This window comes from Saimiri boliviensis, chromosome X (assembly GCF_048565385.1).
Source record: "Saimiri boliviensis isolate mSaiBol1 chromosome X, mSaiBol1.pri, whole genome shotgun sequence".
In the NCBI taxonomy this organism is placed as follows: Eukaryota; Metazoa; Chordata; class Mammalia; order Primates; family Cebidae; genus Saimiri; species Saimiri boliviensis.
In genome coordinates this window covers 60423064-60442864 of record NC_133470.1, presented here as the reverse complement: position 1 = coordinate 60442864, position 19801 = coordinate 60423064, and the positions used below count along the sequence as shown (strand labels likewise).

At 43.2% G+C, this 19801-nt stretch overlaps 1 protein-coding gene across 18 annotated transcripts in view; it reads right to left on the bottom strand.

The window, feature by feature from the left end:
• Window positions 1–19801, bottom strand: part of TAF1 (TATA-box binding protein associated factor 1) — a 100923-nt gene that overhangs the window by 79044 nt on the left and 2078 nt on the right. For all 18 annotated transcript variants that reach the window (XR_012515620.1, XM_074391613.1, XM_074391618.1 and 15 more), the window contains 11 exons: window positions 11653–11772; window positions 9752–9993; window positions 8288–8506; window positions 7661–7879; window positions 7065–7272; window positions 4357–4533; window positions 3630–3757; window positions 3425–3532; window positions 3129–3302; window positions 2163–2336; window positions 1610–1714 (listed from right to left, as the gene is read on the bottom strand). Coding sequence is in view for 17 of the 18 variants with exons in the window: in XM_074391613.1 (XP_074247714.1) it covers window positions 1610–1714; window positions 2163–2336; window positions 3129–3302; window positions 3425–3532; window positions 3630–3757; window positions 4357–4533; window positions 7065–7272; window positions 7661–7879; window positions 8288–8506; window positions 9752–9993; window positions 11653–11772 (1874 nt within the window). In the remaining variant the exon portion in view is untranslated. The remainder of the gene's footprint in view (window positions 1–1609; window positions 1715–2162; window positions 2337–3128; window positions 3303–3424; window positions 3533–3629; window positions 3758–4356; window positions 4534–7064; window positions 7273–7660; window positions 7880–8287; window positions 8507–9751; window positions 9994–11652; window positions 11773–19801) is intronic.

The window sequence follows — 19801 nt, the reverse complement described above, 5'->3', positions numbered from 1 at the left end:
CAAGATCATACCACTGCACTCCAGCCTGGGTGACAGAGCCAGACCCTATCTCCAAACAAATAAATCATAAAACAACCAATGAGGTAGAAAGAGTGCTAGACAGAACAGGCTGGAAAAAAAAGGAAAACAAGACAGTAGGACAGAGGACAGCTGAACAGAAACATGTGAGCTAGTTTAAGTAGAGGCCAGATAGGGATCAACTCTCACAAGAAGCCCGAGTCTTAGGAAAGCCTTCCCGGAAATCGGAGGAGTAGACAGAAGGAGGGATGATCATCACTGTGAGTGTGGAAAGAAAATTCTAAATGTGAAATATAGGCAGAAAAAAGAATTACAGAAGAATACAGTTAAAGATCTTTAAGAGACTACAAAAGTAGCCACAAAAGAAGAGGCTGGATTGGTAGAAAACCTCAACAGAAAGTTCCAGGGAGAGAACAACAATATAAAGATGATACTCGAAGTCTGGTAGGCAATAGACTATGGATATAAAGGATAAAGAAACAACTGAGCTTTGCTGATGCTTTGGAAGAATAAACAATAACAACAGTAGAATAAACTAGGTATAAGAATAGGACAAATGGGTAATCTAAGCACTTTGGAGGCCAAAGCAGGCGGATCACCTGAGGTCGGGAGTTCAAGACCAGCCTGACCAACACAGTGAAACCCCGTCTTTAAAAAAAATAGGACAAATGGTTACAATTGCCAAGAGAAATGAAATGGAGGAAAAAACAAGACAGGAGCGTGCTAGAGACTTTCCACATCATTTGTGGACCACCATACTTCCCCCTTGAATATATAAAAGCTGTTCCCAGAGGGCCTCTTTACATGCATTAGAACAAATGAGAAAAAAAAGCATTTCACAATGGCTGGGGACTGTAGATGGCAGTTAGCTGTGGTTCAATATTCACAAAAAAACTCAGCTAATATGATCAAAATGTTATTAATTTTATATACAAAAATTAAACATTCACAGATTATAGTAAATTCATCATACGTTGACTGTTTTATGCTTCCCAGATGTTATTGAGCTTACCAGTGTATATTTTTAAAAACCTATTTTATATTTAGCCTAATAATAACACAATTCACGGTTGTTTTTTTTTTTTTTTTTTTAAGAAAACAACTGTGAATTGTGTTATTATTAGGGGGTCTCGCTATGTTGCCCAGGCTGGAGTGCAGTGGCTATTCGCAGGCGCAATCCTACTACTGATCAGCACAGGAGTTTTGACCTGCTCCATTTCTGACCTGGGCTGGTTCACCACTCCTTAGGCATCCTGGTGGTCCTCTGCTCCCAGGAGGTTACCACATTGATGCCAAACTTAGTGTGGACACCCGATCAGTATAGCGCACTACAGCCCAGAACTCCTGGGCTCAAGTGATCTTCCCACCTCAGCCTCCCAAGTAGCTGGGACTACAGGCATGCACACTGCACCCAGCCACAGTCAGTTTTAAGAAAAAGATTTCTTTAAAACATTTTTGGATTATATGGATCTTCTTTGTACTTGATATATAAACCATCTCAATCAACTAGAATTATAATCTTTCTGGGCTGACTGGCTCCTCATTTATCAATTTCCTTAGTTAACAGTAAAAATAGGAAAGAATTCCTCACCTGCAGTAATTGGCCAGGATGGAGAGAGCCCAGAAAAGGAGATGTATGGCAGTAAACAGTTTCCCCATATTTACAATCTGGTGCTCCAGGATCTTTTCCAGGTTTCTATAAGGAACACATAAGATCCAGTTATTAATTACAGAATATAATCAATAATCCTACACAATATGAGCATAGCACTTTACTAATACAGGTTGAGTATCCCGATTTAACCAAAATGCTTGGGACAAGAAGCATTTTGTTGTGAATTTTGGAATAGTTGCATTATACTTACCAGGTGGCCATTTTAAATCTGGAAATCCAAAATGCTCCAATGAGCATTTCCTTTGACTATTACGTTAGTGATCAAAAACTTTTGGATTTTTACTTTGAATTCTGAGATTCGAGATGCTCAATGTTATTACAAAAAAGGTACCACTCCTTTCTCCAAAGAAATTTATGGTATAAATGTGTTCACAGATTATCAGTAGTTCTCTAACTACAGCTATGTTAATAACAAAAAGTTTGTATGTAAGCAAAATACGTATAAAAAAAATTTTCTGAGCAGACTCACCCGTTTGTAATAGTTCTTTATCTTGGTTGCCATGCCAACCTGCATCATTAAGGGTCCATTTTCCTCACTATATTCTGCAAGAATAAGATCTCCATCTTTGCCTGTGAGGTCCTGAGGTGTGCGCATAAAAAACATCTCTCCGCCACCTGAAGCTTGCCTCTCTTGTTCTCTCATCTGTCCAAAACAAAGAAAATACCATCTAGCTCCTCACAGAACAACTACTACACACAATGAAGTTGTTCAGTCTGAGAAAAACATACCAAAAAGATTTTACCATGCTATTTTTCAATTTCACAATGAAAACTTTCAAATATACTGTAAAGTTCAAAGAATAGTACAGTCAGCCCTCCATATCCACGTATGGGTTCTGCATCCATGAATTCAACCAACCACAGATGGAAAATATTCAGAAAATAAAACTGCATCTGTGCAGAACAGATACAGACTTTTCTTGTCATTATTCCCTCAACAGTATAACAACTATTCACATAGCATTTACATTGGAGTAGATATTATAAGTAACCTAGAGATGATTTAAAGTATAAGAGAGGATGTGCATAGGTTATGTGCAAATACTATGCTATTATATCAGAGACAGGAACATCTAAACATTTTGGTATCTGGAGGAGGTCCTAGAACCAATCTCCCATGGATACCTAAGGACGACTGTACTATGAACACTTATTATCCCGCATAACTGTTTATATTTTGCCATTTTTTAAAACCTGTATCTTTCTATAGACTTTGCTGGATGATTTTTGAAAGATGCAGTCATTGTGACGCCTTACCTTTAAATATTTTCACATGCATCACTTAACAATAAAGACATTCTCTCCTCAATAACCAAAATAACATTCTATCATATCTAATAACCAATTCCCTAGTACCGTCTAATATCCGGTACATTTTCCTAATTTATATCCCAATATCCTTTATGGCTGTTTTCTAACCAGAATTCAACTATACCTTGGCCTTTTTTTTGATGTGCTTTAGCAAAGGTTGGACTGAGTGGGGACCTGGCTGAGACAGTGCCCCAAACGAGTACTTTTTCAGAGGTGGGCGATGGAACTGCCGGAGTTTGATGGGCCCCATGTGGGTGGGAAAGAAGGGCTGCCGTAATTCCACAGCAGGAATTGAGTGCTAAAACAGGAAACAGAAGGGTTAAAATTAGCTAATTCCAGCCTAAATAAGATTTTCCCATATCCTCCGTCAGAACAAAGCCATGGGGTTCTCCTCTATCACAGAACAGACACTATTTGTACCTGGATAATATTCCCTCCAAAGGTGCCTCGAAGACCCTGTTGCTTGGGGTAATAATACTCATCATTGGAGAGATTCCACGGATCTTTCACTTCTGGCTGAGACATGTTCTAATGACAGATCATCAAACAAATCTTAGTCAGACTACCCTTTCCTATTACCTTTCTTTGTTCTTCTAAACACCAAGTCCCTTTTTTCTTCACACACCTGCTGTGGTTCCTCCTTGATGACTCCTGTTTTCCCTAAGAGAATTCGACTCTTCTTCAGAGACGACTCCTTCTTACTCTCCTTGGAGGGGGAGTTAGAGGTGGCTTCTTCCTTCTCATCAGGAATTTCTGAGGATAAAACAAAAATCACTTGAGTTGCTATCCCTGAATATTCACGTTTCCTACAGACAAGTTTCCAGTTTTTTTTTAAGGGGGTGGATGTCCCAATGAAGTTCTTAACTAGGTCTTTCATCTCACCCCAGATCACTTCTAGTCCATGATTTACTAACTGAACTACAGCTATATCTTTCATCCCAACCCAAATCACTTCTAGTCCATGATTCACTAACTGAACTACACACTTGACATCTCAAAAGTACTACTTTCCAACATTCCTACATGAGTTTTTCCTAAGCAATACACAAAAAATATAAACAGTCACAACTTTGCTCTCTCAAACTGCTACCTAGAAGTTTCTAGTCCATTATTCACTAATTGAATACACTATATTCTTGACATCTCAAAGTTACAACTTTCCAACATTCCTACATGAGTGTTCCCTAAGCATACACACAAGTAATAAGAACAGCCAAAACTTCGCTCTCTCAAGCTGCTACCCAAAGTTTCTAGTCCTAATCTTCTCCAACCCTTTTGATTTCCTCCTGTACCTTGACATTAACAGCAAGTTGCCAAAGGAGAAAGAACACTGGCCTCTGCCAGTAATATACCCAAAATGAGGTTCTCATCATTGGGATCAAGTGTCAAAACAGGAGGTTCCAACAGCCGGGGCATGGCCTGAGCATCCCAAATGATATTGTCTTCCCAGCGTCCATATACCAGATCCTCATTGTCAATGGGAAAAATGGAGTACCAAGGTTTGTCATCATCCAGAGTGGCTGCAAAACCTAGTTAAAACACAAGGAGAAAATAGTAACAGAAAACATCTATGCCCCTTTCAATCAAGATTCTGGCAAAGATAAAAAAAAAAAAAAAGTCAATGTTATTAGAGTTATTCATGTGCCCACTAAAAAGAAACCTACACTGCCTATTTCTCAATGTTGCAGGCCGGACACATGGCTCACACCTGTAATCCCAACATTTTAGGAGGCCGAGGTGGGTCGATCACCTCAGGTCAGGAGTTCGAGACCAGCCTGACCAACATGGTGAAATCCTGTCTCTACAAAAAAATACAAAAATTAGCTGGGCGTGGTAATGCATGTCTGTAATCCCAGCCACTCAGGAAGCTGAGGCTGGAGAATCACTTGAACTCGGGAGGCAAAGGATGCAATGAGCTGAGATCATGCCATTCCACTCTAGTCTGAGCCAACAAGAGTGAAACTCCATCTCAATCAATCAATCAATAAAATGTTGTAGTCAAAAATGCTCATTGCAATGTTTATAATAGTTGAAATTTAAATAGCCTAAATGTTTAAGAAGGAACTGGTTAAATTATGATAATAAACGATATGGTAAAGTATGTTAACAATAAATGGTAGTCAACTGTATTAACAAATACGACATGTATCAGTAAATAAATTATGAAACGTTCATAATAACACACAACCCATAAAGTTGGCAGAATGAAAGGGAAAAACCCTATGTCTTAGGTTTTAAAAATTAGACATTTTTGTATCCCCACGCAGTGGCTCATGCCTGTAACCCCAACACTTTGGGAAGCCAAGGCAGGCCAATCACTTGAGGTCAGGAGTTCCAGACCAGCCTGGCCAGCCTGGTAAAACCCCCATCTCTGCTAAAAATACAAAAATTAACTGGGCAGTGGTACACGCCTGTAATCCCAGCTACTTGTGAGTCTGAGGCACAACAATTACTTCAACCTGGGAAGTAGACATTGCAGTGAGCCAAGATCACGCCAATGCATTCCAGCCTGGGCAAACTCTTGTCTCAAAAAAAAAAAACCAAAAACCTAGACATTTTTGTTTTTCCACCAAATTACAAAAGTAATCTAGCTTTCTGTTTATACAGTCCTCTTTTTTTCATTTACAGCAATAGGGTATCTTGTATGTTGTTTCGTATCTCATTTCTTTCCATTTAAAATGAGTTTCTCAAGCCAGGTGTGGTAGCATGCACCTCATGTCTCAGCTACTTGGGAGGCTGAGGCAGGAGGATAACTTGAGCCCAGGAGTTGAGTCCAGCCTGAGCAACACAGCAAGACTCTACCTCTACAAAAAACAATAATTTAATTTAAATGAGTTTCCTATGTCATAAAATATTTATATAAAGAACTCTAAATGTTCAACCTGAGGAAGCTGACTGTCCTCAGTTTAAAAAAAGAAAAAAAAAACTCTAAATGACAGAAAAATTTTTATTTATGTGGCTGGGTGGGGTGGCTCTTGCTTGTAATCCTTGTAATCCCAGCACTTCGGGAGGCCAAGGCAGAAGGATCACTTGAATCCAGGAGTTTGAAACCAGTCTGGGCAATCAAGTGAGACCTTGTCTCAATAAGAAATAAATAATAAAAGAGAAAAAAGTATTAAATGAAAAGCACAGGCCGGGCACGGTGGCTCAAGCCTGTAATCCCAGCACTTTGGGAGGCCGAGGCAGGTGGATCACAAGGTCAAGAGATCGAGACCATCCTGGTCAACATGGTGAAACCCCGTCTCTACTAAAAATACAAAAAACTAGCTGGGCATGGTGGCACGTGCCTGTAATCCCAGCTACTCAGGAAGATGAGGCAGGAGAATTGCCTGAACCCAGGAGGCAGAGGTTGCGGTGAGCCGAGATCGCGCCATTGCACTCCAGCCTGGGTAACAAGAGCGAAACTCCGTCTCAAAAAAAAAAAAAAAAAAAGCACAGTATACAAAACTGTACATACAGAAATGAGCTCAACTACATACACAGAACATTGAAAAATACCAAAAATTAACAGTTGATAATCTCCAGATAGATTAAGTGATTTTTTTTTTTTATGCTATACTATTTTCAAAATTTTTTAATTAAGGATGGCATACCTTAAAAAAAAAAAAAACACCTACTTAAGGAGAAAAAAAAGAAACTCGAATTCTAAATACAAAGGGACTTGGGAAACAAAATTATACTATAAAATACTGTTACAGTTCAGAAAGATATTTAACTTCAGGCCGGGTGTGGTGGCTCACGCCTGTAACCCCAGCACTTTAGGAGGCTGAAGCAGGTGATCACCTGAGGTTAGGAGTTCGAGACCAGCCTGACCAACATGGAGAAATCCCGTTCCTACTAAAAATACAAAAATTAGCCTGGCATGGTGGTGAATGCCTGCAATCCCAGCTACTCAAGAGGCAGAGGCTGTGGTGAGCCAAGATCGTGTCACTGCACTCCAGCTGGGGCAATAAGAGGGAAACCCCGTCGCAAAAAAAAAAAAAAAATCACAGCTAAGCCCACTTATGGTGACTAAGATTAAGGGCAGTATATGCTAGACACAGTTCGCACAGAAGCACACCTTGCTGAACATTGTAAGCCATAGCATTCCTAGTCATGCTAGAAGGAAGCCAGCCTGCCAGGCTTGCACGCTGAGGTTTTGTCCCTTTGTGTTTGACATCCTCCCCATCCCAGATTATATCATCCTCCCAATGCAGCTGTGTCACCATCAGGAAGTTTTCATCAGCCAGAAGATCAGTGCCATTGCTTTCCTCAAGTTTCCTAAATTCCTGTAGAAGTAGGGAAAGAAAAACACATTCCTGATTGGTCACTGGTCAAAGTATCCACATTAGAGATATATTAGACACATCATAAGTGGTTTTTTTTCTTATTACTTTTTGTTATATGTGGTCCTTTACTTGAAACAACCACCTGATAATGGAGGAATATTTGCCTCTTCCCACTCCTACTCTGGCACAGCACTCATTTCACAAACAGAACCCTTAGAATAGGGCCTAGTTACCAGGGTGGCATACCATACCAAATAAAAGGCTAAGATACCTAAATTTCCCACCAAAGAAACCCTACCCAATATCTCCCCAATTAAAATATAAAGTCAGTAAAAGTGACAGGACCCTGAGTACATTGATTCTTTTTTTACATACCAGTGTTACTCACCTCTACCATTCTAGATTTTATCACAGGTTCATGTTCTGTCTTTTTCAGTTTGAAGCCATAGTCAAACCCACTGCCATCTTCAGGGACACCCAGCATATCATACCACAGTCGGGCAGGCCCATAACGCCACTCAGCCACTCTTGGTTTAGTATCTGTCACTTTATCTATATCTCCAGTTGACTGGGAAAATTTGGACTCCACAGGAGCCATCATCGTGATCTGTAACAGAAGAAAGAGGTAGAGCAGGCAGAATTTTCTGCCCAGATATCCTAAGGCTATAGAGGGTTAACATTCAGGAGGGAAACTTAGAGAAACTGTGAGGATGATTTACCTGGAGTTAGAATGTAAACAATGGAAGTGTATCATAGCACATTCCACCTATCAATCAAACCTTTACAGCAGCATATCACCAAACACCCCTCTCATCCCCCAACCCCACCAAACATTTTTCTTCCCAAACAGGGAAGGGGCAGCCACTGAGACTGAACCCATGATTACTCATTGAAAATTAGCACAGAATTCTACCTGCTATGATGCTATTTACAATTTAGAAACAAGCTAGGGAGAATTCATTGAATTCATCTGTTCCTCTCATAGGCCTTAATCCCAGGTCTCTACTTTGCCTACTTCATCATCAGAGAGACACTGCTCTGGAGGTGGTGGTGGAGCATAGTCGTAGTTCCACAAAGACTTCTGGCTGACTTCTGATTCTACTGAGCATTCCACCTCCTGGATCTGTTCTTCCTGTATCAGCTCACGGTGCTTCTTTTTCCTCTTTCTCCGAGCACTCCGCCAAACAGACGGGACATTCTTCCCTGGTCCAAAAAGACGTAGGAAGCGTAATACCTAGAACACAGAACACATTACTATGACAGAGACTCAAAGTCAGATAGGAAAACAGCATCATCTGAACCTGTAAACTCCCTTGAGACCTACTCAATTGTGGGGGAGAAATAAAGGAGTGCCGCATTCAGACTTGTAACATCTAACAAGAAAGTAAAGGAGTTTCCTTAATAATTTGGACTTCTTTTTTTTGTTTTTGTGTTTTTGAAATGGAGTCTTGCTGTCACCCAGGCTGGAGTGCAATGGTACGATCTCAGCTCACTGCAACCTCCACCTCCCGGGTTCCAGCAATTCTCCTGTCTCAGGCTCCTGAGTAGCTGGGATTACAGGCGCATGCCACCACGCCCAGCTAATTTTTGTATTTTTTAGGAGAGACGGGGGTTTCACCACGTTGGCCAGGCTGGTCTCAAACTCCTGACCTCAGGTGATCCACCCACCTCGGCCTCCCAAAGTGCTGAGACCACAGGCGTAAGCCACCACACCTGGCCTAGACTACTTTTTTTTTTTTTTTTTTTTTTTTGAGATGGAGTTTAGCTCTTGTTACCCAGGCTGGAGTGCAATGGCGCAATCTTGGCTCACCGCAACCTCCGCCTCCTGGGTTCAGGCAATTCTCCTGCCTCAGCCTCCTGAGTAGCTGGGATTACAGGCACACGCCACCATGCCCAGCTCATTTTTTGTATTTTTAGTAGATACGGGGTTTCACCATGTTGACCTGGATGGTCTCGATCTCTCGACCTCGTGATCCATCCGCCTTGGCCTCCCAAAGTGCTGGGATTACAGGCTTGAGCCACCGTGCCAGGCAAAACCTATTTACTAACAATATATACAACTTTTAAAAAAAGACCTGGGCTGGGCGTGGTGGCTCACGCCTATAATCTCAGCACTTTGGGAGGCTAAGATGGGTAGATCACCAGGTCAGGAGTTCAAGACCCACAATGAAACTCCATCTCTACTAAAATACAAAAATTATCCGGGTGTGGTGGTGGGTGCCTGTAATCCCAGCTACTCCGGAGGCTAAGGAAGGAGAATCTCCTGAATGCAGGAGGTGGAGGATGCAATGAGCCGAGATCGTGCCACTGTACTCCAGCCTGGGCAACAGAGCCAGACTCGGTCTCCCAAAAAAACAATCAAACAACAAAAAAAAAACGACGACGACTTAACAGCTCCATACTGAACATCTGAACAACAAAACTCATTATTTGGAAGAGGTCAATGGTTTGCAATGTGGGTATTCTCCATAGAACATACCTTTCCAGGTCGAAATTCTGGAAAAAGTTCTGTGACACTTGGCAACAGCTTGGTGGCATCATGCTGCATAATCCCAGCCAAAGGAAGGGTCAGCTTTCCATCCTCAGATTCTGCCTGTGTTGCTTCCTGAGATCCCATCTCAGATTCTGAGTCAGAGGAACTACTGAAGTCCACTTTCTCTGAGGCCAAAGAGGAAGGGGCAATGATGGAAGGCAAGATGATGCCTTCTCCATTTTCAGACACTGCAACAAGGAAGAGAAACCCCTTTGGCATGTAACTGTGAACATATGTCCTCAAATTCCACAAACACCCACTTTAGGCTATAGACATAGCTCCATGCCAGGAGATATAGTACCTAGCACCCGAATCATAATACTAGTATGCAACCCAGAAAACTCATTCCAACTTCTTATCTCCCATCATCCCCCAACTCACCATGTACCTGGTACCCTAGGGTTGTGATGAGGAAACAAACACTATTACTACGTTTACTACTTTCCGTTTTGTTTTTTTGTTGTTTTTTTGAGACAGAGTTCTGCTCTGTCGCACAGGCTGGAGTGCACTGGTGAGATCTCAGCTCACTGAAACCTCTGTCTCCCAGGTTCAAGTGATTCTACTGCCTCAGCCTCCCGACTAGCTGGGATTACAGGCATGTGCCACCTCGCCTGCTAATTTTTGTATTTTTAGTAGAGCCAAGGGGGTCTCACCATCTTGGCCAGGCTGGTCTCAACCTCCTGACCTCAAATGATCTGCCCATCTCAGCCTCCCAAAGTGCTGAGATTACAGGTGTGAGCCACCATGCCTGGCCCTACTTTCTGTTAAGGGACCCATACTGTAACCAATGTGACCAATAGCAAAATTATTTAATACTTGATACCAGTCAGGTAGTCCTAGTTCACAGACCCATGAAATGGACAATTTTTTTAAACCCACAGGACAACATTAAGATTGTTTGGCAGCCAGGAGTGTTAAGGTGTTTTATCAGCTAAAACACCACACCCAGCTGTTTTAAAGACTCTTAAGTGGGCTGGGTACAGTGGCTCACTCCTGTAATCACAGCACTTTTTAGGAGGCCAAGGCGGACAGATCACCTGAGGTCAGGAGTTTAAGACCAGCCTGGCCAATGCAGTGAAGCCCCGTCTCTATTAAAAATGCAAAATTTAGCTGGCCACGGGGGTGGGCACCTGTAATCCCAGCTACTCGGGAGGCTCAGGCAGGAGAATTGCTTGAACCCAGGAGGCAGAGGTTGCAGTGAGCCAAGATCGGGCCACTGCACTACAGCCTGGACGACAGAATGAGACTCTGTTTCAAAAAAAAAAAAAAATACTCTTAAGTGATTCTGATGGGTAGCCAGATGTAAGAAGCACTGACTAAACAACTACTTCTTGAGCGTATGTGAAAATACTGTTGCCAGGCCGGGCGCGGTGGCTCAAGCCTGTAATCCCAGCACTTTGGGAGGCCGAGGCGGCTGGATCACGAGGTCAAAAGATCGAGACCGTCCTGGTCAACATGGTGAAACCCCGTCTCTACTAAAAATACAAAAAATTAGCTGGACATGGTGGCACATGCCTGTAATCCCAGCTACTCAGGAGGCTGAGGCAGGAGAATTGCCTGAACCCAGGAGGCGGAGGCTGCGGTGAGCCGAGATCGCACCATTGCACTCCAGCCTGGGTAACAAGAGCGAAACTCCGACTAAAAAAGAAAAAAAAAGAAAATACTGTTGCCAAGTGTTTTAAAAGTAAACTTCTCTTTATGCTAAAATTTGAAATTGTATGAATTATTTCTAAAAGTTTTGTCCTTTCGTATAAGCTTAAGTTTGCCCCTTATGTGTTTGCCACAAGCCTGGACTTATGAATGGAAACTTCCTCCCAAGACAAAAGTAGACAATTTCTACTACTTACCACCGGTAATAGCATCCTGGTCCTTATCCTTCTTCACAGGTCCCAGGGGTGGAGGTGGAGGAGGCATCAACTTGCAGTCAATGTCTTCACAATCAGCATCATAGTCATCTTCATCATAATCTAAAAAACCCAAGAACGTGATCTCCGCATATCCAAAACATTATACAACTGCCTTAAGCTTCTTTGCCACTCAAGAACTTAAAGCACCACATGAAGCACCATACATATCCCTTAAGAATACATAGTGAAGGCCGGGTGCCGTGGCTCAAGCCTGTAATCCCAGCACTCTGGGGAGGCCGAGGCGGGTGGATCACGAGGTCAAGAGATCGAGACCATCCTGGTCAACATGGTGAAACCCCGTCTCTACTAAAAATACAAAAAAATTAGCTGGGCATGGTGACCCATGCCTGTAATGCCAGCTACTCAGGAGGCTGAGGCAGGAGAATTGCCTGAACCCAGGAGGCAGAGGCTGCGGTGAGCCAAGATCGCACCATTGCACTCCAGCCTGGGTAACAAGAGCGAAACTCCATCTCAAAAAAATAATAATAATAATAATACACAGTGAAAAAAGCAAGGTGAGGGCCAGGCACGGTCACTCACACGTGTAATCCCAGCACTTTGGGAGGCCAAGATGGGCAGACCGCTTGAGCCCAGAAGCTCAAGATCAGCCTAGACAACATGGAGAAACCCCAACTCTACAAAAAATACAAAAATTAGCCAGGTGTGGTGGCACATGCCTGTAGTACCAGCTACTCAGGAGGCTGAGGTGGGAGGACAGTTTGAGCACAGGAGGTCAAGGCTTTGATGAGCAGTAATCGTGTGACAGAGCAAGACCCTGCCTCAAAATAGTTTACACATACATACCCACCCACACCCACACAAAATGCAGCTTTAACCTTCAGAAAGAGATGACGTCAAGGTGCAAGTCAATTGCTGTAACAGTTATGTATAATATCTCACACAAGGCCAGGCACGGTGGCTCACATCTGTAATCCTAGCACTTAGGGAGGCCAAGGCTGGTGGATCACCTGAGGTCAGGAGTTTGAGACCAGCCTGGCCAACATGATAAAACCCTGTCTCTCCTAAAAATACAAAAAATTAGCTGGGCATCGTGGCAGGCGTTTATAATCCCAGCTACTCAGAAGGCTGAAGCAGGACAATCACTTGAACCCAGTAGGTGGAGGTTGCAGTGAGCCGAGATCTTGCCACTGCACTCCAGCCTGGGCAACAAGAGTGAAACTCCATCTCAGAAAAATAAATTAATTAACTAAAAAATATATATTTCATACAAGATGGGATGGCTGGGGATGGTGGCTCACACCAGCACTTTGGGAAAGCTGAGGTGGGCAGATCACCTGAGGTCAGGAGTTCTGAGACCAGCCTGGCAAACATGACGAAACCCCGTCTCTACCAAAAATACAAAAATTGGCTGGGCACAGTGGCTCACACCTGTAATCCCAGCACTCTGGAGGCCGAGATGGGCAGATCACCTGAGGTCAGGAGCTCGAGACCAGCCCGGCCAACATGGTAAAACCCCATCTCTACTAAAAATACAAAAATTAGCTGGATGTGGTGGTGGGCGCCTATAATCCCAACTACTCAGAGGCTAAGGCTGGGGAATCGCTTGAACCCAGGAGATGGAGGTTGCAATGAGCAGAGATGGTACCACTGCGCTCACGCCTGGGCGTATGAAAAAAAAAAATTAGCCAGGAGTGGTGGCATGTGCCTGTAATCTCAGCCACTTGGGAAGATGAGGCACGAGAATCACTTGAACCGGGAGGCGGAGGCTACAGTGAGGTTAAGACTGCACCACTGCACTCTCCAACCTGGGCAACAGAGTAAAACTGTGTCTCAAAAAAAAAATAAAAAAAGGCCGGTGCCGTGGTTCACACCTATAATCCCAGCACTTTGGGAGGCCGAGGCAGGCAGATCACGAGGTCAAGAGATCAAGACCATCCTGGTCGACATGGTGAAAGCCCGTCTCTACTAAAAATACAAAAAATTAGCTGGGAGTGTTGGCACATGCCTGTAGTCCCAACTACTCAGGAGGCTGAGGCAAGAGAACTGCTTGAACCCAGGAGGCAAAGACTGCAGTGAGAGGAGATCGCGCCACTGCACTTCAGCCTGGCTACAGAGTGAGACTTCGTGTCAAAAAAAAAACATACAACATATGAAAGAGCTTCCAAGAGCCGTTTGAAACCTTTGCTCCTTTCCTGACCACACACACACACACACACATATATATATATATATTTTTAATCTTTTTAACTTAAAATTTTTTCTTTTCTTTTTAAGACGGGGTTTCACCATGCTGGTCAGGCTGGTCTTAAAACTCCCAACCTTAGGTGATCTGCCCACCTTGGCCTCCAAAGTGCTTGGATAACAAGTGTGAGCCACCACGCCCAACCACCTGACCATATATTTTTTAGAATTTTCATACTGGGCTAGGCACGGTGGCTCATACCTATAATCCCAGCACTTTGGGGGCCAAGGCGGTGGATCATCTGGGGTCAGGAGTTTGAGACCAGTCTGAAAACATGGCGAAACCCTGTCTCTACTAAAAATACTAAAATTAGCCAGGCATAGTTGCGGGCACCTGTTATCCCAGCTACTAGGGGAAGCTGAGACAGAATAGCTTGAACCCAGGAGGCAGAGGTTGCAGTGAACTGAGATCGTGCCACTGTACTCCAGCCTGGGTGACAGAGCAAGACTCCATCTCAAAAAAAAAAAAAAAATCATACTGTTCAATCTCATAATTGAATTGAATCTTCTCACTTTTTCAGTTTCCCACAAGATTGGTCTTTCTTCTCATCTCTCAAATGAGAGATTACACACTTTTTCTGTCTACTATCTGCAGTTTATTACTCTTTTCACAGCCCTTTAACCATTGGCATCACTCAAAACTTGGTCCTGAAGACTCGAATGCTTTTATTCCCCTACACGTTCCCTATTCCCTTTCTCAAGAATCACCGGGCTGGACACGGTGGCTCACACCTGTACTCTCAGCACTTTGAGAGGCCGAGGCAGGCGGATCACCTGAGGTCAGGAGTTCAAAACCAGCCTAGACAACACGGAGAAATGCCATCTCTACTAAAAATTCAAAAAAATTAGCCGGGCATTATGGCAGTCGCCTGTAATCCCAGCTACTCGGGAAGCTGAGGCAAGAGAATCGCTTGAACCCGGGAGTCAAAGGTTGCAGTGAGCAAAGATCGTACCATTGCACTCCAGCCTGGGCAGCAGAGTGGGACTCTGTCTCGAAAAGGAAAAAAAGAATCACCTTCACCTAGAGTAAACCCAAATCTACATATGCGGCCCTAATTTACCTCCTCTACAATTCCACCACTCTTCTGCTTACTAAAGAATCTTTCAAGCCGGGCGCGGTGGCTCAAGCCTGTAATCCCAGCACTTTGGGAGGCCGAGGCGGGTGGATCACGAGGTCGAGAGATCGAGACCATCCTGGTCAACATGGTGAAACCCCGTCTCTACTAAAAGTGCAAAAAATTAGCTGGGCATGGTGGCACGTGCCTGTAATCCCAGCTACTCAGGAGGCTGAGGCAGGAGAATTGCCTGAGCCCAGGAGGCGGAGGTTGCGGTGAGCCGAGATCGCGCCATTGCACTCCAGCCTGGGTAACAAGGGCGAAACTCCGTCTCAAAAAAAAAAAAAAAAGAATCTTTCTACTCAGATATTTAACAAGTGTACCTTCTAAACACTGAAACATCCTTTATCTCTTTTAAATTCTCTTTTGTTACTATCAATATCACATCCATCCTCATTTTCCCAGCTTATGACTTTAGTCCACTGTCTAATCAATCTCTTAAGCCCCAATATACGTTTGTCCAATTGATCATTTGTAGTCCCAGCACTTTAGGAGGCTGAGTGGGCCGATTGCCTGAGCTCAGGAGTTCAAGACCAGCTTAGGCAACACAGTGAAACCCAGTCTCTACTAAAATACAAAACATCAGCCAGGCAAGGTGGCACAAGCCTGTAGTCCCAGGTACTCAGGAGGCTGAGGCAGGAGAATTACTTGAACATGGGAAGCAAAGGTTACAGGGAGCTGGGATTGCACTACTGCACTCCAGTCTGGGCAACACAGCAAGACTCAAAAAAAAAAAAAAAAAAAAAGTATAGCAACTTCCTACTAATTATCCTGAGATACAGAAGGGACTGGAATCACCCAGAGCTTTAAGTGACAAAATCAGAATGCAAGCCTGGTTTAACAACAAAGCCTACACTCTATCACAATTCCTCACTGACCAAGTCTTTTTTTTTTTTTTTTTTTTTTTTTTTTTTTTGAGACAGGGGTCTTGCTCTATTGCCCTGGTTGGAACACAGAGGCTCAATCATAGCTCACTGCAAGCTCCAACTCCTGGGCTCAAGTTACCTTCTCACCACAGCCTCCTGAGTAGCTGGGACTACAGGCAACCAAGTCCTATGATGCTTTATCAGTAACTTCTAAATTTGACCCTAGCTATCATTTTCTACAACTGTCACCCTACTTCAGACCTTAATATCTTTACATCTCTAGCCTGCAAGAACAGCCTCCAAGTTGATGTGACATTCACTCTTTTACTAATCAAAACCCCAGAGTGACAAGTATCACTCTTCGAAAGCATCAGAAAGGGAAGCCTCTAAAACTGTAAACTAGCAAAGGAGAAAAAACGAAAGCCAACTAACATTTACAGAGCATTTACCATAATATTATACTACGTCCTTTCACATCATGTGATAATAAACTTAAATCTCACAAAAGTATTATTAATGTAACTATAATCACCTTTACTACAGATAAAAAAAAAACTGGCCGGGCGCGGTGGCTCAAGCCTGTAATCCCAGCACTTTGGGAGGCCGAGGCGGGTGGATTACGAGGTCAAGAGATTGAGACCATCCTGGTCAACATGGTGAAACTTCGTCTCTACTAAAAATACAAAAAATTAGCTGGGCATTATGGCACATGCCTGTAGTCCCAGCTACTCAGGAGGCTGAGGCAGGAGAATTGCCTGAACCCGGGAGGCGGAGGTTGCGGTGAGCCGAGATCGCACCATTGCACTCCAGCCTGGGTAATAAGAGCGAAACTCCGTCTCAAAAAAAAAAGAAAGAAAACTGAGAGATTATTACAAATGAGAAATCCAAACCTCAAAGATTGAGCAACCTGCTCAGGGTCATACTAAATATGGAGTTGGAATTTGAACCTATGACATTCTAAGCCTAGGACACTTTGACTCTGAAGTCCTTTTCTTTTCATTATACCATCCTACCTCTCACTCAACAGTCTATGCTGGTTTACAATTCCTACGGCATCAAATCCCAAGTAATGCATACAAAAAGGTACTGTGAAACTGCTCTAGCCTTGGTTCTTGCTATTTGGCAGCATGTTTTCTACTTTCAAGAAAGCTTACTGGCCAAAAATCCCCTCAACACACACTACTTGCTTATTTCTAAATATCTCCAAACTTTTAAACAAGCCATGTTTCCAAACCAAAATACCCTGCTGCTCCTTCTCCACCAAACCTTGCCTCGCCTTCAAAATTTTACTCAAAATTCACCTCCATGAAAACTTTATTAACAATCTACACCCATTTCCAATTATTCCAAAGAAACACCCCTGTAAATCAAGCCATGCAAAGAAGCCAATACCAAGGAAGGAAAAAGATAAGCGTATAGGTGAAGACACTCCAGAGGACAAGAGAACTTGGAAATCAGCATCCCAGAGTACTGAGATTCTATCAAATGCAGCATCCTCCTTTTCCAGAAAGTTAGCTCATAAAACTGACCTAGGGAAACTCCCAGCCATTTCCTTACCATTCCTAGTCAAGACAGCAAACACAAACCTAGATATTAAAACTTCTACTGAAAATAATAACTGCCACCATCTCCCCTCAGTAAGGGTGCTCAAAAATGACAGCTATTGACTTACCTATTCTGGTAGCTCATCAAAACTAAATGTAACACTCTATATACAGAAACATGAGCTCACAGTTGGTTCATCTCACTACGAATAATTGTTTTGCATTTGTTTACATCATCTTTTCCACAAGGTAACAATATTCTTAAAGGTAGGGCTTATATCTTCCATTTTTCATAGGTTACTTCTTATATATGCAGTACAGTTAATTCTTTTCATATAAACAGCACTCAAATCCACTAATTGGTCCCAAAAAAACTAAGTTCAAGTATTTACCAAAATTTTATCCTCATTTATCAGCAGACTGAAATCTAGTTCAAAGAGGTGGATAATGAATAAATAACAAGCAACTTCATATAAAAATTACAGGCAGGCTGGGTGCAGTGGCTCACGCCTGTAATCCCAGCACTTTGGGGGGCTGAGATGGGAGGATCACCTGAGGTCAGGTGTTCGAGACCTGCCTGGCCAACATGGCGAAACCTCATCTCTCTACTAAAAATACAAAAAAAATTAGCTGTGTGTGGTGGTGTATGCCTGTAGTCCAGCTACTGGGGAGGCTGAGGCGGGAGTATCACTTGAACCAGGTAGGCAGAGGTTGCAGTGAGCCAAGATTGCGCCACTGCACTCCAGCCTGGGTGCCACAGCGAGATTCCGTCTCAGGAGAAGAAAAAAAGTTTAAAGCAGTGAGAGAACAGAGCAGTGCAAAGAATATACTTTAGACTAATAGCCCTAGATTCCAGACCACTAGTTCTCAAGATCAGAAAATGCAATTCATTACATTTTTTTGAGACAGGGTCCGACTCTTGTCGCTCAGGGTGGAATGCAGCAGCGCGACCTCAGCTCACTGCAACCTCCGCCTCCTGGGTTCAAGCAATTCTCATACCTCAGCTTCCCCAGTAGCTAGAACTACAGGTGTGCACCAACATGCCCTGCTAATTTTTGTATTTTTAGTAGAGATGGGGTTTCTCCATGTTGGCCAGGCTGGTCTCAAACTCCTGGCCTCAAGTGATCTGCCTGCCTCAGCCTCCGGAAGTGCTGAGATTACACGCCTAAACCACCACACCCAGTGGACCTCATTATCTTTGAAACATACAGCCTATCATAGTTGAGAGTTCACAACAAGTGCTCAAACAACGTCTAATGAACTAAGTTAGAGTCTACCACTAGCTAATTGTATTACTTTTGATAAAATTCCACATTTTATTGTAAAGTTCTCTAAAGTTCAAGTTTTCCTTTCCTATTAGGGATTACGAATAAATAATTGCTAAGACTCCTTCCACTTACTGACTCTATCTTCTAAGTCTGACGTTCTGATTCTACAATGTAGCACCTTATCACAACAAGGAAAAAAAACCTATTTGAAGCAAGTATTAAGTTCACTGTATTAAGTTCATTGTTTTGGGCCTGGTGTGGTGGCTCACACCTGTAATCCTAACACTTAGGGAGGCTTAGGGAAGCAGATCACTTGAGGTCAGCAGTTCGAAACCAGCCTGGCCAACATGGCGAAACCCCTTATCTACTAAAAATACAAAAAAAGTAGCTGGGCGTGGTGGCAAGCACCTAGTAATCCCAGCTACTCAGGAGGCTGAAGTAGGAGAATCACTTCAAACCTGGAGGCAGAGGTTGCAGTGAGCCAAGATCGTGCCACTACACTCTGCCTCAAAAAAAAAAAAAAAAAGCTCATTGTTTGTTTTTGAGATGGAGTTTCACTCTTGTCGCCCAGGCTGGAGTGCAATGGTACCATCTCTGCTCACCACAACCTCCGCCTCCTGGGTTCAAGCAATTCTCCTGCCTCAGCCTCCCAAGCGGATGAGATTACAGGCATGTGCCACCACACCCGGCTAATTTTGTATTTTTTAGTAGAGACAGGATTTCTCCACGATAGTCAGGCTGGTCTCAAGCTCCAGATCTCAGATGTGATCCGCCCACGCTGGGTTACAGGCCTGAGCCACCGTGTGCCCCGCCTTAGTTCATTGTTTATATATGGTATCGTATCCTTCTTGAATTATTAATTCCTTGAGGGCAAAGACTGAATTTGTTTCATAGTTTCCAACAAACCCTGTAGATACTCAATTACCAGGTGACAAGGAAGCTACCTGAATTAACAAAGAATTGAGGACTGAACAGTTAAGAGGAGTAACCTCGTTAAGTATGGTTAAGACTGGCCAGAACACACAAAAAAAATACAGTAGCTACTTGGAACTGAGCTGACAAAGGGAGAGAAACAAAGCAAAGGCATAGAGAAC